The sequence below is a fragment of the Camellia sinensis genome, chromosome 3 (genome assembly GCF_055761805.1).
Source record: "Camellia sinensis isolate YWXY chromosome 3, ASM5576180v1, whole genome shotgun sequence".
Taxonomy (NCBI): Eukaryota; Viridiplantae; Streptophyta; class Magnoliopsida; order Ericales; family Theaceae; genus Camellia; species Camellia sinensis.
The window spans coordinates 8,193,853-8,218,573 of NC_138963.1; the positions used below are offsets into that span (position 1 = coordinate 8,193,853).

Genomic DNA, 24,721 nt, shown 5'->3' on the forward strand with positions numbered 1-24,721 from the left:
GCAAAAGTGGCTTCCTATAATATAGATGAGTGTAAATGTCGCTTTTATCTCTTAAATTGCCTTACTGATCAATTTTATGATTACTACGACACCACTTACACTTCCGCAAAGAAAATTTGGAAAGCTTTACAGACTAAGTATGATACTGAAGAGGTAGAAGCAAAAAAGTATGCGGCTAGCCGCTTTTTTCGCTTCCAAATGGTGGATGGAAAATATGTTGTGGAGCAAGCACAAGATTTCCAAATGATAGTTGCAGAAGTAAGATCTGAAGGCATCAAGATTGGTGACAACTTGGTAGTTGCAGGACTTGTTGACAAGCTACCGCCATCTTAGAGAGAATTCCAAAACAGCATGCGTCACAAACAAAGCGAGACTTCCTTAGAGGCGTTGATCACTCGCATCCGAGTCGAAGAGGAGGCTAGAGGCCAAGATGCATTAATAACACAAGCAGGTAATGACAATTCTTCCTCAAATGTAAACTTTGTTTCTGCAAATAATAACTTACCCAAAGGTCACAATTCTAAGAATGCTTATTTGAAGCCTTATAAAAATAATATAAAGAATTATGGTAAACCTCACAATAAATGGATTAATCCAAATAAGAACCAAAGTCCATCACCTCCACAAAATTTTACATGCTTTGTCTGTGGAAAAAGTAGGCATATTTCTCGAACTGGCAAATTCCGAAAACGTGCACCTGCCCCAAAGGCTAACGTTATCAAGGAGCCATTTGTAGCGATAATTACAAACATTTGCATGGCTAATTATGTAGACGGTGGGTGGGTAGATTCTGGTGCTAATAGACATGTTTGTTATGATCAAGCTTAGTTCAAGGTGTATACTCCCTTTGATGATGAGAAAACAATTATGCTTGGTGACTCTAGCCTAACCAAGATACTTGGGAGTGGTGAGGTTGACCTTAAGTTCACTTCTGGACGTGTGCTTACTTTAAAAGATGTGCTTTATACACCGTCTATGAGGAAGAATTTGATGTCAAGTTATTTGTTGAATAATGCAGGTTTTAAGCAAACTATAGAATCTGATATGTGATTACCAAAAAGGATATTTTTATGGGTAAGGGTTATGCTTGTGATGGGATGTTCAAATTGAATGTTGAGATTAATAAACCACCTACTAATTCGGTTTACATGTTGTCTTCTATTAATTTTTGGCATGCTTGCTTGTGTCATATTAACAGTAAATATGTGGGAATCATGAATAATTTAGGATTAATTCCTAAAGTGACAAAAAAATTTTGAGAAATGTGAAGTTTGCAGTAAAGCAAAAATCATCAAGAGGCCTCATAAAAGTGTTGAAAAAAATACCGAATTGCTAAAATTATTTCATACTGATTTGTGTGAGTTTGAAGGAATTTTAACTCGGGATGGTAACCGATATTTTATCACTTTTATTGATGATTTTTCAAAATACACAAACGTATATTTATTAAAAAATAAAAGTGATGCTTTTGAGAAATTTAAAGAATTCCTTCTTGAAGTGGAAAATCAATTTGGTAAAAAGATTAAGAGAATTAGAAGTGATACAGGCCGGGAGTATGAATCTCTTAGATTCAACTCTTTTGTTCAGTCATTAAGAATTATTCATGAGACTACTCCACCATATTCACCTTCATCTAATGGCGTAGCTGAAAGAAAAAATAGAACGTTAATTGACTTGGCGAATGCTATGCTTATCGATTCAGGCGCTCTCTCAAATCTTTGGGGCGAGGCTATTTTGACAGCTTGCATGTGATAAATAGAGTGCCACACAAAAAGGTTAAAATTGTACCTTATGAGCTGTGGCGAGGGCATAAACCAAATCTAGGTTATTTGAGGGTTTGGGGTTGTTTAGCTTTTGTGAGGCTTGCAGATCCTAAACGACCTAAATTGGGTAAACGAGCTACCACCTGTGCTTTTCTTGGGTATGCGTTGCATAGTACAACTTATAGATTTTTTGACATGGAAAATAATATTATTTTTAAATCAGGTGATGCTATTTTTCATGAAAATAAATTTCCTTTCAAATCTAGAAATAGTGGCGGTCAAATAATTTCTGAAAATATTTTATCTGTGCCTAGCTCTTCTACTCCTTCTCAAGTTTTTCAAGAACAAGAAAATTTTCAAATCCAACCAAGAAGAAGTAAACGGGCTAGAATTGAAAAAGATTTTAGTCCTGACTATTATCTTTACAATGTGGAAGAAATTCCTCTTACAGTGCAAGAAGCTTTATCATCACCTGATGCTATTTTCTAGAAAGAGGCTGTAAATGATGAGATAGATTCACTACTTTTAAATAAAACATGGAAGCTAGTGGATTTACCTCTAGGTTGTAAAACTATTGGGTGTAAATGGGTCCTTCGTAAAAAACTTAAACCGGATAGAACTATAGATAAATATAAAGCGAGACTTGTCGCTAAAGGTTTTAAGCAACAAGTTGATCTTGATTTCTTTGATACTTTTTCTCCGGTTACTAGAATTACATCCATTAGACTATTGATAGCAATGGTTGTAATACATGATTTAAAAATTCATCAAATGGATGTGAAAACAGCATTTTTAAATGGAGATCTAGATGATGAGATTTACATGGACCAACCCGAAGGCTTTGTGGAGCCTGGCCAAGAAAGCAAGGTGTGTAAGCTAACTAAATCCCTTTATGGTTTAAAACAAGCTTCTAAATAGTGGCATGAGAAATTTGATTCCTGCATGCTTGAGAATGACTATAAAACTAATAAATGTGATAAGTGCATATATTATAAAACTTGTGAGAATGCACATGTAATTATTAACCTATATGTGGATGATCTACTTGTCTTTGGTTCTAATTTGCATATTATAAATGAGACTAAAAATATGCTTAATAGCCACTTTGATATGAAAGATCTTGGTGAAGCCAATTTTATTTTGGGAATTAAAATTACCAAGACTAATGATGGCATTTTTCTTGATCAGTCGCATTATGTTGAGAAAATTTTAAAGAAATATAATTTTCTAGATTAGAAACATGTTGCTACTCCTTTTGATGCAAACATACATTTATCTGTTGTAACAAATGAAAAATAAGTGATTAATCAAAAGGAATATGCCAGCATGATTGGTAGTTTGAGATATGCTACTGACTATACTAGACCTGACATTGCATGTGTTGTTGGAGTACTTAGCAAGTTTACTAGCAAGCCAAGTCAAGATCATTGGCTAGCCATGGGAAGAATTATGAGATATTTATCTGGTACCAAAAATTATGGTTTGTTTTATAATAAGTATCCTGTGGTACTTGAGGGATATAGTGATGCCAATTGGAACACTTTGTCAGGTGATTCTCTCTCTACCTCGGGTTTTATTTTTACCTTAGGTGGTGGTGTTATATGTTGGAAGTCTAAAAAACAGACTATAATTGTTAATTCTACAATGGAAGCTGAGTTTATAGCGTTAGCTTCAGCATGTGAGGAAGCGAATTAGTTGAGAGATTTGTTACATGAAATCCCTTTTTGGGAAAAACCAATTCCTCCTGTGTTAATTCGTTGTGATAGCACTGTTGCTATTGGTAGCGTGAACAATCATTTTTATAATGGTAAATCCAGACCTATTCGAAGGAAACACAGTAATGTGAGATCCTATTTGAGTAATGGCATCATAACTGTGAATTATGTAAAATCTTGTGATAATCTTGCAGATCAGTTAACCAAGGCCTTGGCGAGAGATAGGGTCTGGAATACATTGAGGAAGATGGGTTTGAAGCCTATAAAATCATAAACCATGTATGAGGATACCCAACCTAGGGACCAGTGATCCTGTAACTAGGTTCAATGGGAAGAACGAATCATATGGTGGTTGTAAAAATGCACTCCTTAATATTTTGTTATCCATCCTTATGATGTAAGTGCATTTATCCTGTAATGTTGGAGGGTTGAGTTTTTATACTCTTAATGAAATTTTATAGTTCTTGTTGAGTGGGGTGTGTAAATTACAGGAACATCCTTGACAGATTTCACCAATGTGAGCATGAAAGTGAGGCTACTTTCTATGAGAACAAGGCTTATTCTCAAATATGCTCATGAAAACTGGGATAAGCACAAGACCGTAATGTGCTAGCTATTAAAAGCTCATGTCAACACCTGGATTATTATGTGTGAGCAGTAATACTTTATTTTCCCTAAGCAGTCATAGTTCAAGTCTGAGACCACTACTGACTCTAGAGTAGAGGTTATTGTTTCACTAATGAAGGTTCAATGCAGAGCAGACCTTCATGATGCATACTAGTCTATCTTTGTTTGGTAATCTCTCTTTCCTTGTTGATATTAAAATGAGTGGGGGATTGTTGAACCATTTTAATATCTTTTATTTATTTATTTATTTATATTGTTTTTGAATTTTCTTTTATTTTATTCATGAATCTCATCTTGTTCATGTATTGAGATTCCTTACTTTGTTGTCCTTTTGTTTTGTTCATGAATTAAGATTAATTAGAATTCAAGAACTTGGTGGTGAGTTAATGTTTGGTACACCCTCCCTTTTCTCTAGGTTCTTGGTCATTTGTATATCTTAGTGGCCTATAAATAGTCCATCTCATCTACTCTTTTCTGCATCAACTCACTAACTATTTTTTTATACTTGAGAGATTACTAGCAAAGAAGGGTGTTTTTTTTTTTTTTGTGGAGCTTTGGGTTCACCATCTTGTGCAGAGTTGGCATGAACCATACGACAAGTGGTTGGGCTGTTGTTTCTTGGAGGGGACAAGTCATAGTTTTGTGACTGCTGCACCGGTATTTGGGTTCTTGCTACCGCAGTGGGCTTGATCTCCTTAAAGAAAACGAGATATCTGTGCCTCAGCCTGATCTATTTGTATCTCATTTTCTTTGTATTATTTATCAATAAAATATATTTTTTTTTGATATTTTCACCAACAATAAATTATATAATATGTAAAAATATTTATTTATCACATACGTACTTGGTATTTATGCAAGATCTTGCGAAAGCTTAATTCCATTGCATTATGCCTTTGCCCAAAAAGGAAAGTTGAAATTAGATTTTGAACTCATCTCATTCAAACATATAAACTACTTCTTTGGAAGGCATTTTAAAATCTAGTTAAATAAAAAATTTCGAATGTTATCCATAACGTTTGTATGAATCAATAATGTTCCCCTTCATAGCATTAACATAGTCTGGTAATTTTCTCCCATTTTCACTTTTGTTTAGAGCAAGGTCATATCAAAATTGCAGAAAGTAATTGTTATCCTAATATCATTTTTTTTGGTGCTTATTATTGCTAATCTCCCCAATTTTTAACTAATCAAATTGGAAAGTTAGTCACCACAGCCCTTTCATGCCAAGGTAATATGATCCTCATGTTTTATGCATAAAAGGGGTTCAAATCCATGATCTCTTTGTTTAGAAGAAACTTATGTCACATGGACTTGAATATGAGTGTGGTGGTTTACCTAAACGTCAAATTTTATTAAACTTGAGTTTTAGGATATGTATTAAAAAGTTGAGTGAACCTTTTTGTGACAACCACCTCATTGATTAATTAAATTAAGGGAGATTGGCCAATAAGTTCCATATTTTGGACTTGTAATCCATATAGTCCCATATTTTTTCTTGTGATCCATTTAGTTCTTTTGGATGTATAATGACTCATTTGCCAGCCACGTTGGAGTGTCACATTTGGAAAAAATACATTAAAGAGTTTTTAATTTCACATCATACCCGCTACGTTAGAGTGTCGTATTTGGAAAAAAGTACACTAAAGAATTTTTAATTTTTTTAGAGTGTTGCATCATACCAACCACATCGGAGTGTCACATGTCAAGTTTGGGAAAAGTACACTAAGGAGTTTTTAATTTTTTTAGAGTGTCACATTATACTCGCCATGTTGTCACGTTTGGGAAAAGTACACTAAGGAGTTTTTAATTTTTTTAGAGTGTCACATTATACTCGCCACGTTGTCACGTTTGGGAAAAATACACTAAGGAATTTTTTTTTTTTTGAAGTCTCACATCATACCCGCTACATTGTCACACTTGGAAAAACTACACTAAGGAGTTTTTATTTTTTTTAGAGTGTTACATCATACCCACCACGTTATCATGTTTGAGAAAAGTGCATTAAAGAGTTTTTAATTTTTTTTAGAATGTCATATCATACCCGCTACACATTGTCATGTTCCACGTTGTCATGTTTGAGAAAAGTACACTAAGGAGATTTTTTTTTTAAGTGTCACATCATATCCGCCACGTTGTCACATTTGAAAAAAATATGCTAAGGAGTTTTTAATTTTTTTAGAGTGTCATATCACATCCGCCACGTTGTCACGTTTGAGAAAAGTACAATAAAGAGTTTTTATTTTTTTTGAAATGTCACATCATACCCGCCACATTGTCACATTTGGTTACTAAAGAGTTTTTTTTTTTTTTAGTAAAAATTTTGAAGTGTTACATCATATCCGTCACGTTGTCACATTTAGGAAAAGTACATTAAGAAGTTTTTAATTTTTTTTTTGGACTGTCACATCATTGGAGTGTCACATTCATACTTGCCACATTGAAGTATCACATCATACTTATCACACACTACAAAAAAATTCACTTTTAGCAGCGTTTTTTATTGTAGCGGTCTGAAAAATGCTACTATAGATGAGCTATTGTAGCTGTTATTGACCACAACTAAATATAAAATTTTTAGTAGCATTTTTTTTCTTAAAACGTTGCTATATTTTTTTTTTTTAGCAACGGTTTGACCTCAGGCGTTACAAAAACCAAGCAAAATGAAGCCGCCAAATAAAACGAAAATTTCGCGCCAAATCAGATTTTTTTTTCCGAAAATAACATATCAGCATTTCAATAAAAAAAAAAAAAACAAAAACCATTCAACCATCCTTGATTACAATTTGTGCCCTAGTCTATCAACACTTCTCTCCTGCAAGTATCAGAGTCTTCGTTCATCCTCCATCGTGGCATACGTTGACGACATCAAGCTACAGAACCACTGTGATTTCAAGGTTAGCCTCCTCTCTCTGTTTCTCCTTCTTTATCCCCTCTTTCTTCTGGTCTCTCAATTTCTGTCTCTACCCCTCTCTGTTTCTTCTTCTGTTTTCGAACAAGATTGGGTCCATGGAATTCATTGTTAAGATGAGATACTTGCCATCCATGCATGGCTTCTAATATCTCCAAAACTTCTCTACTTTGAAGGATTTTAGAAACATCTTGAATGATTTTAGTTTGGGAAAATAATTTGGAAAATAGATTGATTAACATAATATGTATTTTGATTATGATATTCACACACACACACATATTTGATCATCTATGAGCATCATATTTTAACCAATATAATTAATGAAGTGAATGGATTGTTGTTGATGATACACAGTAAAAGTTCATGCTTGAGGAATCATTATGTATGCCAGATATTTGATGAAATGCCACAATGGAGTAATAGTGCCTACCGTTTAGTTTATTTGTTTGTTCTGTTGTTCTTTGTTTTTTTTTTTTTTTTTGGTTGACTTCCTGGGAATCATTCCAATTACAAAATTTATCTGTTTTTGAAATTTACTTCACATTGATCAAATCATCACATATTATAACACAGTAAAGTATAGGCAAACAATATCTGCCATTGATCAAATCATCACATATTATAACAAGATGTAAGAAAACTTAGACTTACATTCCTGCAATGCGTGGCTGAAATAGAATCTCCCCTGTCTGAAATCATTCTTTCGAAAGAGTAAACCAACCTTCTGCAACAACTTCAAATGACCCTTCTGTATCTTTAGATAGTTCAGCATCATAATCAAGAGCAACATAACATAGGTTCTATGAGTGCATTAAACCCAAACAAAATCAGGCAATATGTATAGTGTGTGATAAAGCAGGAAAGTATTGTACAATTACCAAAGTGAAGTCAAACATATGCAGAAAAGAAGTAATAAACATTATACTAGGGTTCAGTTGTTATTTTGTGGAGGACCCTCTGGCATGATCTTAACTGTTCAAGTGTGGAAAATCCACTTAAAAATCTTATTAGCAGGATTCATATACTTCAGTGAGGGGATTGAGCAAAACCCTCCCAGCATTTGAGACTCTACTGCCAAAATATGTCCTCATCAAATCAAATTAACAGCTAGAAAATAGTTGGTGTTTTAGAAGGTTTTTGTGGTCTTATGAGCTGTCAACCTAGCTATTGGGGGACAAAATGAACTAATTATATCATCCAAAAAAGTTTATAAAAGCTAAAATCAGTAATTGAATATACCCAAAAGCACTAAGAAGTGAGATTTTCATGGATTAGCATTAGCTGTAAATGCAATATCTAATAGAGACCGAGGCTTTGAATTATCAATCGGCTTTCATCAATTAGACAATAAAAAAGTTTGTCCCTAGAAAGAGAGCTAACCATATGGGTGTCTTGCATAGACTTGAGGCTCCTAGAACTCATAGAGTTGTAGGCATCCCTTTTCTTAACTTTCAGTTAGGCAAGGGCAATACATTTCGATCGTAAAACCATACCATATCCCTGCCTGTTTGAAGAGCTATAGGAGAAAACATCCGGAGGAGGGAAGCTTACGGATGTCTACACATACGAAATCCCAAGTACAGAACAAAACCCTATGTTTCCAACATCACTTACTGTTATTTCTTCTTGGATTCTAGGGTGGAATTCATGACTTCTAGAGCCATCCAGCTGACTAGAACAATCAATTGGTGAATGTCACATTTACTCTACATGCTGACAAGCCAGCCACACTTTTGGCCAAACTTTTCCTCATTAATGAGAGGAAAGACAAATATCAGAGTCCATAGAGCAAAGGGCACTGTCAATACCTCTTTTAATGTGCGCACAGTGTACAGTGATTCAAAATGTATATTTTTCTACTGCATTTGTTCCCCAAGGAATCCTGTAAGCTTCAATGCTCCCATTCCCACAACTTTAACACCCACCTTGCACATGACTTGACCATGTAAAACTGCAGAATAGAATCCAAAACTTAGAAAATTGAGTCGCAGGTGACCATGCACAATTAGGAAAAGAGAAACTTAACAGAAATCATGTAATAGAGAATAAGAAAACAGTAGTGAACACCTAGCCATTTTTTATGCATAAACAAAAAAAGAACAGAAAGAAAGAGATTAATGAGATTACTGAAAAAAAATTAAAGCAACGGGTAGAAAATGCATGATTTCTAAAATTGATGTAATAATGACAGCAGTGAAGGGAAAGTATAAGCATTCTGTGCAACTATAAGTAATCAATTGCATTTAGAAAGTTTCGTAAAGCTTTGGTCCACTTGCACTGTACAACTGCGGGAAGTTGCTCAAATATTAATTTTGAAATTAAAATGAGATCCTATAGCTTACTTGGAACAACAGAGGTCTGGTGGAAACCAATGTTAACAACAATTCCTGATGTTCGTCTTGTTACATACAAAGCTAAAGTTGCCTACACATGTATTACAATAATTACATTAGGGGGTAAGAGAGAACAACAACAAAACAGTTTTATTGGTCATTCTATGCAGAAATAAACTAAGGAATCCAAGTTTGATAACCTCTTTTCGTTTCTACCTTATAAAAACCATCAAAATATGCAGAAAATAAAATACACAAATACTCTACCTGATTGATAGCACAAATAGTAGGGACATTCATGTCAAACAGAACTGAGGAAATGGTTTCTTTTAGCTTCCTTCTAGCTGCTTTAGCAGATTCTGTATCCAGAATAATGCATTTAAAAATAAAATATATATTTAAAAAAAGAAAGAAAGAAGACAAATCAGATAAATGGAAATGCTATTGTAGGAGTGAAAAGGGGGGGGGAGAGAAGTAAGAAAAATAAAAAGTGTGATCAACCCCAATCATAAATCCATTTGCTCATCTACCATATCACCCAATCTCACAAAAGTTACACTGGAAGGGGGTAAATATAAGGAAAAGGATCATGCAGGTTCTTCTTCCTCATAAAATGGTTAGCTGGATGCCAACATAAAGTTTAGTTATTATTAATCAACAGTCACGTATTACATGTTCCCATAAGTTTTGGTAATTATCAAGAAGCTATAAAAACCCAGTCGGTCCTATGCTTCCAAAATAAGCCAACCAAAATAAAATTATTGCATACCTGCAAGACCAAAATAAAATTTGAGCATATTCCCTTATCTAATTAGCTTGTTTCAATGGTTCTGAATTAGCCAATCATAGTATTGTCTTTAGGTTCACAACTGAACCTCATGCTTCTTTGACTAATGCATTCCTTCATTGCTTTTTTTTTTTTCGAGAAAATTGTTGTCTATGAATTTAATGCATAGTATACTTGCAATGTTTTGCTCGCCTAATAATGTGATTTAAGGAAATTCAACATTCATGTATGCCCTTTTGTTTGTTGAATCCAAAGACCATTAAAGAAGATTTATCATCAACATAAAAACTTTGAAATATTCCACCCTTTTAATTAGTTTAGCAACCATAAAGCAAATACCCAAACTAAGTCCTAAGTCCTATGAATTGGGGTCGGCATAGTAAAAAATCATAACTCATAAAAATTAAAATGTTACATAAATTGTGAAAATGAAATCCAAGAAAACAATAAAAATAAAATGAAACGTATAAATATAAAATAGTTCAATTTTAGGAAAAGATATATAAAGAAAGTCATATAAAAATAATTCTACTATGTGCACCTATCCTAAGTTGTGTAGTGTTTTTTATGTTAGTATAGATAACTTTTTATATAATATATTTGACTTTTTATTTTGTTTCGTGGTACTTCAATTTAGTTAATTATCAATCAATGGATAAGAGTTGGATGGAGAAGAGTAGATTGTCAAGAGATTATGTGCAAGGGATTAAAGAATTTTTGGAGTTTGCTTCTCGCAATGTATCTAATGATGGAACAATTCCATGTCCATGTATGAAATGTGTGAATTCATACATGTTGACTGTAGAAGTTGTACATGATCACTTGGAATCCTATGGAATTAGTCCAGGTTATAATTGTTGGTATCATCACGGGGAAATTATGTCTGCAACGACTTCTAGTAGAACTAGTCAAAGCCATGTTGAAAAAATACGACCTGAGTATGGTGATATACGTGACATGTTGCGGGACATGTTTCCCATGCACACTCGAAATATGGATGAATATGCAAAAGAAAGTAATTTACCAGAACCATCTGATCAAGGTCCAAGCATGCAACGAGCTCAAGAAGATCCTAATGAAGATGCACAAAAATTTTACGACTTACTCGAAGATGCTGAGAAGCATTTGTATGAAGGGTGCAAGAATTTTAGCAAGTTGTCAGCGATTGTGCATCTGTATCACTTGAAATGTCTTAATGGATGGAGCAACCACTCATTCACAATGTTGCTTCAAATTTTGAAAGATATGCTTCCTTCAGATGCAAATTTGCCGAAAGACTCTTATGATGCCAAGAAGATTATTAAAGATTTGGGTCTCGGTTATGAAAAGATTCACGTTTGTCCTAATGATTGTATGTTATTTTGGAAGGAACATGCAAATGATGAAGTGTGTCATTGTGGTGCTTCAAGGTGGGCAACAAATGAGAATGATTTGGAGCATAATATGAGTACTTCATCTAAAAAGAGAAAGAAAAAGGCTGCAAAAGTTTTACGGTGGTTTCCCTTGAAGCCTCGATTGCAGAGATTGTTCATGTCTTCAAAAACTGCTGCTTCTATGAAATGGCATGCTGAAGGTCGTACAAATGATGGCATAATGAGGCACCCTGCCGATTCCATAGCTTGGAAAACATTCGACTCTCAATATGTAGATTTTTCCTTTGATTCCCGCAATGTGAGGTTGGGGTTGGCATCTGATGGATTTAACCCTTACGGGAATATGAGTACTAGTTATAGTATATGGCCGGTCATATTGGTCCCATATAATTTGCCTCCATGGATGTGCATGAAAAGATCTTCTTTCATCCTATCATTACTTATTCCTGGTCCAAGCTCCCCTTCGAATGACATAGATGTGTATATGCAGCCTTTAGTTGAAGAATTGAAGGAATTATGGGATGTTGGAGTACAAACTTACGATATTTCTTCTAAAGAGAACTTTCAAATGCGTGCAGCTCTAATGTGGACTATAAATGACTTTCCCGCATATGGTGATTTGTCTGGTTGGAATACCAAGGGTGCTCTTGCATGTTCTTCTTGTAATTATGAGACTCATTCGCGATGGTTAAAACATGGAGGAAAATATTGTTTTATGGGCCATAGGCGTTTCTTGGATAAAGATCATAGATTTCGTAAAGACAGAGCATCATTTGATGGCAAACAAGAAACAGAACCAGCTCCCAATATGCTATCTGGCTTTGAGATCATGATGCAAACAGAAGACCTTGATTACAAATTTGGGAAGACAAAGGCAAATGAAAAAAACAAAAAAAGAAAGAAACAAGCGAATGATGATGAGATACAACCATGGAAGAAAAGAAGTATATTTTTTACATTGCCTTATTGGGCAAATCAAAAATTGCGTCACTGTACGGGGAGCAAATATTCCGGCAAGCCTGTACTCCTTTCTTCCAAGCTCCGTCGATGTCCGATCACCTGCGAGCAAGTAACGGTGAGCTACCCGGCGGTGTGTGGCCGGAAAAACCCTCCGACAATCAAGTTAGCACACACCTTAGGATGGATAGAGAGAAGGGAGAGAGTGTTTGAGTGTAAGAATTCCTTACAGAGATGTTCGTGTGTCGCGTATAGGGGGCGCAGACATGCTTATATACCTTCTGAGCCCCATATCCACTCCCAGTCTTCTCTTGACACGTGGCTCTGCTATCCCATCTGTTAGCGTAAACCTTGCCGATCATCATCTAATCTCAACTACTTGACTTCACAGCTGGAGCTCGGCAGCCGAGCTGCTCTACCACGGCCATGCCATGCTTCATACCCAAGCACCTAACCGGATAAACACATGGAGGACCGGGCTAGGCGGCATCCCGGCAGTGCCTAGCCCGGGTAACTCCTTTGGTCGGCCTTTCTGCCAGTCAAACAGTCTCCTCGGTTGACCACGCCTTTTCGGGCGCCGGTCACTCAGCTTGTCTGGCTTCAGCCATCCCCTGATCAGGCAGTTCGGTCCAACCAGGCGCTATCTAGCCGAGCTCCATCTTGGGCCGGGGTGACTCACACTTGGCCCAAGTTCTTCCCGGCTCAAGTTCTGGCAACCCACTTCTTGGCGGATGGCCAATCATCTCGGCCCCATGCACCGTTGGGCTCTCAATCTGCTCGGCCGTTACTTCGGCCCAACTCCTGATCATAAATCACCCTCTCAATTGCCCCTTAATTCCGTCCGCGAAAGCGTGACTGGGATTATTCTCTTCGACCGAGATAACACTTCTCCGGTCTCCAAGAGGCCAGAAGGCAACCGGACTGGTTAACAAACTGGCCACAAACTTGCCCAGTTATCCGCCATGGATGACGCCCTCTTCTTCGGAAGTAGCTCGGTTGGCTCTTCGACTTTTTAACCCGTCGCTTCAGTACTGATATTGCCATAAATAGGGACACGTGGCGGGCTGCCATTGGTCATCGGGCAGCCAACCCGCCGTCCGTGCCAGAATTTTGAATTTTGGCGGCCTTTCGTTCTTACATATACAAGACACCCCTATTACGATCTCTTCATACTGCTTCTCTTCTTCCTGACGACTCAGAGCTCAAGTGCCTTTTCTCTCCTCATACTCGACTGCCATTCTTTGTGCTTGGAAGAACAGCCCCAGCCCTTCACAGGTAAGATCTTCAATCCCTCTAGAGTAGCTATATTTTTTCATAATACACACATTAGGGCACAAAAACGTAGCTATTAGGGCATAGGCCATAGAATCTATACTAAACCTCCCTCTGTTCTTGGTGTTCTTCTTCTTCCTGAAGAACACTGAAGAGCTGGAGCGAACCGGGCTCCTGGTCTTCTTTTGATCCAAAAAACCAACCTGACCGAGCAAATAACATGTTTGTCTCAAACCCAGCAAAAACCGAGATAATCGAAAGGACTTGGTCGCTCAACCGGGCTAACATCTGGTCTGCTTGGGCGACCGGGCTCCTTAGATAGAATAGACAACCGAGGTGGTTTGGCACCCTTAATGACCGAGCTAAAATCCAGCTCCTTTTGCGCGACCGCGCTAACACTTAACACTTGCCATCCTTTTCCTGCAGAGTCCAAGGGGACCACTGTTATTCCTGAGGCTCTCAGGACCGAGCAGCATCCAATAACCAGTGCCAAACCCCTCAGCCGGGATACACTAAGCCGGCCACAAATGGGGAAATTCCGCTTCCTAGTGGATACTCCGGCCGCGCTAGCTGCTTTCAGAGAGGATTACGGCATTCCGGCCGATGTTCATCTCGAACTGGCTGAAGAGGAGACCACACCCTGGGGAAAAGTTGACCAATACCCCTTCACCGTGCTCTCAATTGTTGAAGGGGGCCTCCGTTTCCCGCTCAACCCTCTTATAACCGAGTTCCTTCACCGCACCGAGCTGGCACCCACCCAAGTGTCCACCAATACCTATAGAATTATCAACGGTGTTCACGAATTGAACAATCGGCTAGGCACCCACTTAGGTCTAACCGAGATATTAAGGCAATACACAATGGGCCACACCGGCGACGGCCTAGCATATTACTTGAAGATTAGACCGGGCAAGGAAAAAATTGTAACCGGCACCCCGGATAAAGATCTGCACGACGACGATTTTTTCTGGGTGTCGGGCAATTACGAAACAGCCGAGGTCCCGGGCTGGTTTATAAACAAGGGCTTCGGTTCTTCATGTAAGCCACTCAAACTTGCTCAATTAGCTTAACATTTTACCTTGTAACTAACTGGTTTTCTTGTTTCCTTTGCAGCAATCCAAGCCTTGCTAGCCAACTATCAATTTCCCAACGTCGAAGCAATTCGGACCGTGCTTCGGTATCCTCACCGAGATTGCAATGAATTACTTGGCTACACACCGACATACAGGTATTCTGCTCCGCGCCGGAGTAGATTAACTGACTTCCTCCGCGCTCCTTCGCCGCCTCCAGATCCTTCCCTTCCTGACGTTCCCTTCATTCGCCTGACCGAGGAACAAGAAATGGCCAAGCGCAGCAGAATCAAGAACCTGCTCACCGCCACATCCGCCGAGGTGCTGAGCGTAGTAACTCGGTCGCCAGCCGCCGGTCAATCTAGTGGCGTTGTGGTCGCCCTTGCCACTCAATCCGCCGGGCAATCCAGCCGAGAACCCTCTGCTCGACGTGCCGGTAAAAGAGCTCAGGCAGACCCGTCCGCCGAGCTAGTCACCGAGCTTACCACCGAGCATCCAACAGACGCCCCCGCCCCAGTGCCGGTCTGGCACCCACATTTGAAGCACCGGGGTCAAGATATCCCGGTGACGGCTTCGATCAAGGCTGACAAAGAGCATCTGCTCGCCGTCGATCTGTCTAAAGCCCTGCTACTACCAAGCGACGTGGTCGGCACTGACCACGTCCCCGACACTCGGTTGGTCAAATCGTCAGTGAAGTCTATGACCAAGGTAAGTCGATGTTCCTTTGAAAATTTCGCAAGTGTTTGCTCGGTTCCATTTTTGCTCGGTCTCCTATCTAATCAACGTTGTTTTTGTTTTGCAGGCCATTCAAAAACAACACCTGGTCTTGGAGCGTATCCACAGACTTAGGCAGAAAGCCACCGACACAGCCAGCCAGGTTGAAAGCCTTCAAGCCGAGCTCGGCCGGGCTAAGTCTTCTCTTGAGATGGCCAACTCCGACAATAACAGACTGCTCGGCCAGCTGGATGCAGCCGAGAAAAAACAAAATGAGCTCCAGACCGAGGTGGATACCCTGAAGAAATCGAAGAAGAAAGCTTGCCGGGCTGCAAACACCGCCGGCTTTAACGAAGCCGAGGAGAGCTACAAGAAGCAAGTCTTTGCAACACAAGACATCTACTTCAAAGCAGGCTGGAAGTCTGCCTGCGAACACCTCGGCCAAGGCTCCGACACCGACGTATTTGCCAACCCACCTCCAGCTTCGCTACCGGTCTACCTTGTGCCTTATGCAAACGACGTATTCAGCGCTCTGCAAGCGGAGGCCGAGGAAGGACTTGAAGATGGAGACGGTGAGACAGATTCTGAGGCAGAGGAGGCCGAGGTGCAGGAGCAGCCCGGCAATGCTGAGCCCGGTGCCCAAGACGTCAGTCCAACCATCAACCTTGATGCTGGCGAGGACGAGTTCACCAATCTCTCCCCCCTAGTTTAGTTCTGTTCTCTTTGTTCTTTTTTGTAGTTTTGCTTCCAACTCTTTTGATGTAACTGGGTTCTGTCCCCACCTTTTGTAATGATTTTCTTTTCAATGAGAAACTCAAATTTTGCTAAGTGTTTGCACGGTAGTAATCAATTCCATCTTCAGCAAAATATCTCGGTATAACTCATCGTTTGAACAACACTTTGTCGACCGGAATCCATAACACGGTCGAAGCACTTCAGCATAACAAAACGAATTCATGAACAGAAATAACCATCTCGGTTGTAACAAAGTTGAACAAATCAACACTTCCAACCGGATTAGATCATCTCGGTTGGGAATCCAAAGTTGGCCAAAACACCAACTCTTCCGACCGGAGTACATCATCTCGGTTGGAAATCCTAAGTTGGACACAACACCAACTCTTCCAACCGGAGTACATCATCTCGGTTGGGAATGTGAAGTTGGACAAGACACCAACTCTTCCAACCAGAGTACATCATCTCGGTTAGGAATGCGAAGTTGGACAAAACACCAACTCTTCCAACCGGAGTACATCATCTCGGTTGGGAATCCGAAGTTGGACAAAACACCAACTCTTCCGACCGGAGTACATCATCTCGGTTGGGAATCCAAAGTTGGACAAAACACCAACTCTTCCAACCGAAGTACATCATCTCGGTTGGGAATCCCAAGTTGGACAAAACACCAACTGTTCCCACCGGAGTACATCATTACGGTCCGTAACATGAAAACAACAGTCCAAGTGCTAAAGCAAAATTACTTCTATAAATTGACAAAAAGAATTACATGCTGTGGTGCAAGCCAAAAAATTTCTTTGCACAAGAAAAGAAAGCAGAAGCTTAAAAATAATACAGTTTCAAGTTGGCCGCATTCCATGGCCGGGGTATTGCTCTTCCCTCTAAATCCTCCAAGTGGTAAGCCCCCTTGCCCGCCAGACCAGTGATCTTGTAGGGTCCTCCCCAATTTGCCCCTAGTTTGCCTTCTCCTGGCACCAGAGTGTTGCCCATAATCTTCCTCAAAACCCAATCACCAATTTTGAACGGTCTGGGGTGCACCGTCTTGTTACTTCTTTGAGAGCTCCTGTTGGTAGGCGGCCACATGGATGAGGGCCTTCTCCCGACGCTCGTCCACTAGGTCCAGCTCCAAGGCAATAGCCTCGGTGTTCAGCTCGGGCTCAAAACTCTCGCTTCTGAGGGTGGGCATTTCAACTTCCAAGGGTATGACCGCCTCCATGCCGTAAGCCAAAGCAAATGGAGTTTCCCCGGTAGAACGTCGCGGGGTTGTTCGGTATGCCCAAAGGACGCTAGGTAATTCCTCAGCCCATTTGCCCTTGGCCTTTTCCAGCCGTTTCTTCAACCCATCCAATATAGTCTTGTTCGATGCTTCGGCTTGACCATTGGACTGCGGGTAAGCCGGGGTGGAGTTGTAGAATTCTATCTTCAAATCTTCACAAAATCCTCTGAATAGGCGACCGTCAAACTGGGTGCCGTTGTCAGAGATCAAAATCTTGGGGACGCCAAACCGCGTGACTACGTTCTGCCAGACAAATCACTTCACGTCTTTCTCTTTGATGGTTGCCAAGGGCTCAGCTTCAACCCACTTTGTGAAGTAATCTGTGGCCGCGATGAAGAATTTCCAGTTGCCCGATGCTGTTGGCAGTGGTCCCACTATATCTAGCCCCCACATGGCGAAGGGCCAAGGACTGATGAGGGGAAGAAGTTCCCTGGCAGGCTGGTGGATCTGATGGGCGAATTTTTGGCATTTTTCGCACTTGCGGACATATTTTTGTGCGTCGGCCTGCATACACGGCCACCAGTATCCCTGCGAAATAGCACGGTAGGCCAAGGACCTGCCTCCTATGTGGCTGCCACAAATGCCTTCATGAATTTCGTACAAGAAGGCCTCCACACTATTCGGGTGCACGCACTTTAAATAAGAACCAGTGAAGGACTTCTTATATAACGCGCCGGATGAAGAGAGCCAAAACCGCTCTGACTTCACCCGAATTTTGTGTGCTTCTTTCTTGTCAGTTGGAAGAGTCCGGTCTCTGAGGAACAAGATCAAGGGGTCCATCCAAGAGGGACCGAGCGCGGCGCAGAGTACATCTGTCTGCCCGGCGTGTTCAATGCTTGGCCGCGGAAGAAAGTCAATCAAAAGAGGGTTTGGGAAAGTATTATCTACCATAGACGCGAGACCGGCCAGTTCATCAGCTCGGCTGTTTTCTTCCCGGCCAATCTGTTGGACTCTAATTGCCTCAAACTGCTTGATATGTGCCCTGACCAGAGCCTGGTACTTCGCCATCCTTTCGTCCTTTGCTTCATAAATCCCAGAAACTTGGTTAACCACAAGCTGGGAATCACTGTACACCAGGAGCTCGGCAGCCTTCATTTGAATTGCGCTCTTGAGCCCCGCAAGAAGTGCCTCGTACTCAGCCTCGTTGTTAGATGTCGGGAAGCCAAGCGTGATAGAATGTTCAATGGTTAGGCCATCCGGGGATATAAGAACAATACCTAGGCCGGCACCATGGCGGTTGGACGCTCCATCAACAAAAAGCTTCCACATGTCCCCCACAAAAAGCTTCCAGCAGTCGGATGGGTCCTGAGAGTTGCGAAGGGCAATGGGATCACAACTGCTCGGCTGTGCGGTGTCAAGTTCGGTGTTGACCGGTTCAGATTCAGTGCCCCTTGGTGATTCGACACCGGACTCAGCAAGTTGTTCTGTAATGCTCAAGTCCGTGGGAGAATCATCAGGTTGCGGTGTGAAGCCGACCGCAGGTTCTGAGCTGTGTGGAACCATTCCTTCCCCCCTTGATGATTCGGCACCAGACTCAGCAAGTTGGTTCAGAATGCCCAAGTCCGTAGGCGAATCATCAGGTTCTGAGCGGTGTGGTTCAATTTCTTCCCCCCTTGGTGATGCGGGACCGGACAGAGTGGATGGGTTGGTGATACACAACTCCGTCATCGTATCACCGGGTGGTATAACCGTGCAAACTGAGGGAACTTCGATGGTGCGCGCTAACTCCGCGGCGCTACCTCCTTCAACTGGTTGTACCTCGGTTGGCATTGCGTGCATCTCATCATCTGCCTCGGTAATGTCGACCGGGCATACCGGATGAATGCCAGGTGAGAACTCGGCGACAAAATCTGCCAAGATCTGGGCTTTTACAGCAGTGCGCGGCTGGAACTTGACATCAAACTGTCCCAACTCGACCGCCCACTTAAGAATTCAGCCTGAAAAGTCCGCCCATTCAAACAAGGTCTTGAGGGGAAACTCAGTCAGTACGACAATGGTATGGGCATGGAAATAGTGCGCCAATTTTCTTGAAGCCATCATCAAGGCTAAAGCAAGCTTCTCCAACGGCAAGTATCTCGACTCTGCTGGTAACAAAGTTTTGCTGACATAAAAAATTGGGAGGTGCTTGATTCCTTCAGCCCGGACCAGCACCGCACTGACTGCGTGCTGGGAGACGGCAAGGTAAAGGTAGAGTTCCTCACCCGGTTCTGGTGTAACCAACAGTGGCGGAGAAGACAGATATTCCTTGAGCTCGGCCAAAGCTCGGTCACATTCGTCGTCCCATGAGAACTTTGACTTCAATGCTTGAAAGAAAGGGCGGCAGCGATCTGATGACCGGCTTATAAATCGATTAAGCGCGGCGGCCATACCGGCCAGATGCTGCACGTCCTTAGCCGAGCTGGGCTGTTTCAACGCTTGCACGGCTCTGATCTGAGTAGGGTCTGCTTCGATGCCTCGGTTCGTGACTAGGAATCCCAAAAATTTTCCGGATCCCACGCCAAAGGCACACTTTGAGGCGTTCAAGCGCAGCTTGTGCTTCTTTAGAATGGAAAACATCTCGGCTAAGTCGGACAAATGGTTTGCCTCATGTCGGCTTTTTACCACCATATCATCAATATAAGCTTCCATTGTCCGACCAAGCAAAGGAGCAAACATTTTGGTCACCATCCTCTGAAAGGTTGCCCCGGCGTTTTTCAAACCAAATGGCATGACTCGGTAGCAGAAGAGTCCCCTTGGAGTCGTGAAAGAGGTGATCTCTCGGTCAGGCCCATGCATGGCGATCTGGTGATAGTCGCGGTACGCATCCAAGAAACTGAGCCTATTGTGTCCAGCCGTCAAGTCCACTAGCTGGTCAATGCGCAGCAAAGGGAAGCTGTCTTTGGGACAAGCTCGGTTGACTGTCTTGTAGTCGACACAAACTCGCCACTTCCCATTCTTCTTAGGCACCACTACTGTGTTGGAAATCCACCGAGGATAGTGCACTTCCTGAATTGCTCGTGCCTCAAGCAGGTTCTTTACCTCCTCAGCAACTACCTCGGCGTGATGCAACGCCGATCTCCTTGTTCGCTGGATGACTGGCTTTGCTCCAGGGAAAACATTGAGGTGATGGCAGATAAAACTTGGGTCGAGGCCAGGCATGTCATAAGGCGACCATGCAAAGACTTCGATATTCGCCATCAAAAACTCAATCATCTCGGTCCTCTCTATGGCCGTGAGACTTGAACCGAGCAGGAAGACCTTGTCCGGCTGCTCGGTATCAATCCGCACTTCAACCAATTCTTCAACAGCCTTATCCTCGGCCTTGGTGCCCACATCATCCAAGACACCCTGGTCCTCTGGTCCCTTGATCATTTGAACGAATCCTTTGGCAGCCCGGCTTCCGTTGACCGCCACGAAGCACTGCTTGGACATGACCTGATCGCCCCAAATCTCCTCGATTGCCCCCATGGCCGAGGGGAATCTCATCACCTGGTGAAAAGTCGATGCTACAGCTTGCATGGCGTGTAACCATCCCCTTCCAAGGATAAGGTTGTACGTCGAAGGCACCTGTAGCACCCAAAACTCAACTTGTTTGACCACGGATCTCGCTTTGACCGGCAGGATAATCTTTCCCAAAGGCCACTCCGGTTGAGAGTTGAATCCAACCAGTGGCGAAGTTGCCGGAGCCAAGGCTGTCTCCCGGAGTTTAAGCTGCTTGAACGCATCATAGTACATGATCTCGACCGAGCTTCCCTGATCGATCAAGATCCACTTAACATCAAAGTCCTTGACGCGTAGTGTTACCACTAGGGTATCGTTGTGCGGCGTCTGGATGCGCTCAAGATCCCTTGAGGTGAAACTAATCACGTCTTTTTCTTCAGTCTTCCCCCTTTTGATGGCGGGCTGTACCGACAAAACTTCCCTCATATGTTCTGCCTTTTTTATCATGCCCCGGAGTTCGCAAACTCGCTCTGGTTCCACGATGCCGTGGATGACATTGATAACTCCCTGCGGTGGTGCGTCTCGGTCATCCTGTTCCCTGGGATCGACCGCGGCCAGATTCGGCTTCACACCGCCATCAATGTAGAGGTCTAGGTGCCCGGCCGCGACGAGCTCTTCTAAGTGCTGCCTCAAAGGCAAACAATCCTCAGTCCGGTGGCCTCTCTCCCGGTGGAATGTGCAGCGGTACCGCGGATTGTAGCCCTTCTGTCCATCGCCCAACTTAGCAGGAAACCGGACATACTCCTCGTCTCGGATTTCACTAAGTATGCGATAAATTGGAATCTTGAAGACCGTGGTGATGCCAGTTCTTGCCTTCAACCTCCTGTTGGCATCTGCAACGTCATCCCGGGCGTAGTCATCCCGGTCGTGCCGACGTCCTCTACCCCGGTTTTTACGGTTTGTGCCACGGTCAGATTCCTCTGCTCGGTCACTTGAGCGGCTGGACTCTTACCCAACTGCGTGCACTTTGCCTGCTGTCTTCTTGTCTGTCCCTACCGGTGTAGTATTCATGGTAGAAGCGGACGCGTCATCCTCTACTCGGATGTGTTCATTGATGCGCTGCATAAGTTGGCCCATGGAGGTCGGCTGGTGCATGGTAAGCGAGTCCCGCAGTCTATGTCCGACCGGGAGACCTCACTTGTACTGTGTGATTGCAAGGTTGACCGGGCAGTCCAAGATTTCGTTGAAGATTTCCCAGTACCTTGAGTTGTATGCCTTCAGTGTGTCGCACGGTTCCATCTTGACACTTAGCAAGTGATCGACTTCCTTTGGTGTTTTTGTGTTGGTTTTGAAGCGTGTAACAAACGCCGCGGCCAACTGATGCCACCTTTGTATGCTCCCTTCAGGCAACCGCTCGAACCACTTTAAGCCCAGCTCGCCCAAACTTGACGGGAAGATTAGGCACATAAGTCCGTCATTGCGCCTATGTCCGGCCATAACCTGTCGGAAGTGGCTCACATGCATGTATGGATCGGTTCTTCCGTCATAAAGTGTGAACTTAGGCTGGTGGAAGCCTGCCGGAAGTGGTGTTGTTTCAATTTCCAGGGAGAAAGGAGTGGCACTCAGCCTGGCCAAGTCCATATCTTCAAGGAGTGGCACTGCTTGGCGGGGCGGAGGCATTCCGACCTCCTCGCTGGCGTGAACCCCGTAAGATAGTCGCTGGAAAGCTGGTATTCTCTGGGCTTCACGCCGGCGGGCCCGCTCCTTTAAGACCGCCCGTAAATCCTCTAACTGAGCGGAGTAAGAGTACCTCGACGTCGTCTCCGGACGTGAGGGTTTGTAGGTGCTGTCTTGCGCGCTAGACTTCCCTGCACCCACGTCGGAATCACCAACCTAGTAACTTCTGGTAATGGATATTGACTGAGTACGTCGATGACTCTGACTGCCTGAACGGCGGGATGGGGTGCGCTCACTGTGGTCTCCCACTCCAACTACACCCTTCCCTTTGACATGCCGCTTGAGATCTTCCATCTCCGCCGCCATTCGTCGGATGACAGCATCTTGATCCCTCAACTTGCTTTCCAATCGCCTAGCGTGCGAGTCTCTTCTCCGCCGGTGACCGTCTGGACTCCGTGAATGTCCATGACTTCGTCCGCGCTTGTCCCGCGCGTCTCCTGACTGTCCGCCAGTGGGCGTTCCCAAGTCAGCCATTGGGTGGACAGCAGGAGGTCCCTCTCTCCTTCGGGTATACTCCGGGGTGGCTCCGTCGATGGCGGACAACGGAAACTCGTCGTTGTTCGCCATGGACGGCGATCAGATGAACCTGGAAGACAAGGTTTTGTCTGTCAAGCTTCCCACAGACGGCGCCAATTGTACGGGGAGCAAATATTCCGGCAAGCCCGTACTCCTTTCTTCCGAGCTCCATCGATGTCCGATCACCTGCGAGCAAGTAACGGTGAGCTACCCGGCGGTGTGTGGCCGGAAAAACCCTCCGACGATCAAGTTAGCACACACCTTAGGATGGATAGAGAGAAGGGAGAGAGTGTTTGAGTGTAAGAATTCCTTACAGAGATGTTCGTGTGTCGCGTATAGGGGGCGCAGACATGCTTATATACCTTCTGAGCCCCATATCCACTCCCAGTCTTCTCTTGACACGTGGCTCTGCTATCCCATCTGTCAGTGTAAACCTTCCCGATCATCACCTAATCTCAACTGTCTGACTTCACAGCTGGAGCTCGGCAGCCGAGCTGCTCTACCACGGCCATGCCATGCTTCATACCCAAGCGCCTAACCGGATAAACACATGGAGGACCGGACTAGGTGGCATCCCGGCAGTGCCTAGCCCGGGTAACTCCTTTGGTCGGCCTTTCTGCCGGTCAAACAGTCTCCTCGGTTGACCACGCCTTTCCGGGCGCCGGTCACTCAGCTTGTCTGGCTTCAGCCATCCCCTGATCAGGCAGCTCGGTCCAACCAGGCGCTATCTAGCCGAGCTCCATCTTGGGCCGGGGTGACTCACACTTGGCCCAAGTTCTTCCCGGCTCAAGTTCTGGCAGCCCACTTCTTGGCGGATGGCCAATCATCTCGGCCCCATGCACCGTAAGGCTCTCAATCTGCTCGGCCGTTACTTCGGCCCAACTCCTGATCATAAATCACCCTCTTAGTCACAATCTTGATGTGATGCATATAGAGAAAAATGTGATTGATAATGTATATGGAACATTGTTGAATTTGGATGGGAAGACAAAGGATAACTTGAAGGCACGTCTTGACTTACAAGAGATGGGTATAAGACGTGAACTTCACCCACAAAAGATTAGTTCCAATAAGACATATTTGCCTCCAGCTTGTTTCTCAATGATTTTAAAAGAGAAAGATGACTTCTTGAAAGTTTTGAAAGGGGTAAAAGTCCCAGATGGTTATGCTTCAAATATTTCACGTTGTATCCAACTTAGACAACGTAAGATTATAGGTTTGAAGAGTCATGATGGTCACATTTTGATGCAGCAACTTCTTCCTATCGCATTACGAGGAGCATTACCAAAAAAAGTCGCTTCACCTCTAATTGAGTTTTCTTGTTTCTTTAGAGAACTGTGTTCCAAAGTATTGCAAGTGGAAAAGCTTGATCGACTTGCATCTCGAATTGTAGTGACTTTATGCAATTTGGAGATAATCTTCCCTCCCTCATTTTTTACTGTAATGGTGCATTTAGTCGTCCATTTGGCCATTGAAGCTAAAATTGCTGGCCCAGTTCACTATAGATGA

The 24,721-nt window shown here is 42.8% G+C and overlaps 2 protein-coding genes across 2 annotated transcripts; one reads left to right on the top strand and one right to left on the bottom strand.

Annotated features, from left to right (window-relative positions):
- Nucleotides 1-356: 356 nt before the first annotated feature.
- On the bottom strand, nt 357-10,149 carry LOC145821298 (actin-related protein 8-like). Its single transcript, XM_082917798.1, has 7 exons — nt 10,122-10,149; nt 9,620-9,711; nt 9,362-9,443; nt 8,880-8,970; nt 8,634-8,691; nt 7,741-7,819; nt 357-487 (listed from the first exon to the last, which is right to left on the bottom strand). The coding sequence occupies exons 1-7, from the start codon at nt 10,147-10,149 to the stop codon at nt 357-359; spliced, it is 561 nt and encodes a 186-aa protein (XP_082773924.1).
- Nucleotides 10,150-10,790: 641 nt separating this feature from the next.
- LOC145821299 (uncharacterized) lies at nt 10,791-24,721 on the top strand. The gene is made up of 2 exons (XM_082917799.1): nt 10,791-12,456; nt 24,147-24,721. The coding sequence occupies exons 1-2, from the start codon at nt 10,791-10,793 to the stop codon at nt 24,719-24,721; spliced, it is 2,241 nt and encodes a 746-aa protein (XP_082773925.1).

Excerpts from the sequence above, each read along its gene's own strand:
- LOC145821298 (XM_082917798.1), bottom strand. The coding sequence starts at position 10,149 with ATGCTCAAATTTTATTTTGGTCTTGCAG. Across the intron at positions 9,712-10,121 it reads ATTTTATTTTGGTCTTGCAG|AATCTGCTAAAGCAGCTAGA; the intron begins GTATGCAATAAT and ends TTCTGGATACAG. Across the intron at positions 8,971-9,361 it reads CCAGACCTCTGTTGTTCCAA|TTTTACATGGTCAAGTCATG; the intron begins GTAAGCTATAGG and ends TCTATTCTGCAG.
- LOC145821299 (XM_082917799.1), top strand. The coding sequence starts at position 10,791 with ATGGATAAGAGTTGGATGGAGAAGAGTAGATTGTCAAGAGATTATGTG. Across the intron at positions 12,457-24,146 it reads ACAACCATGGAAGAAAAGAA|AGAAAAATGTGATTGATAAT; the intron begins GTATATTTTTTA and ends TGATGCATATAG.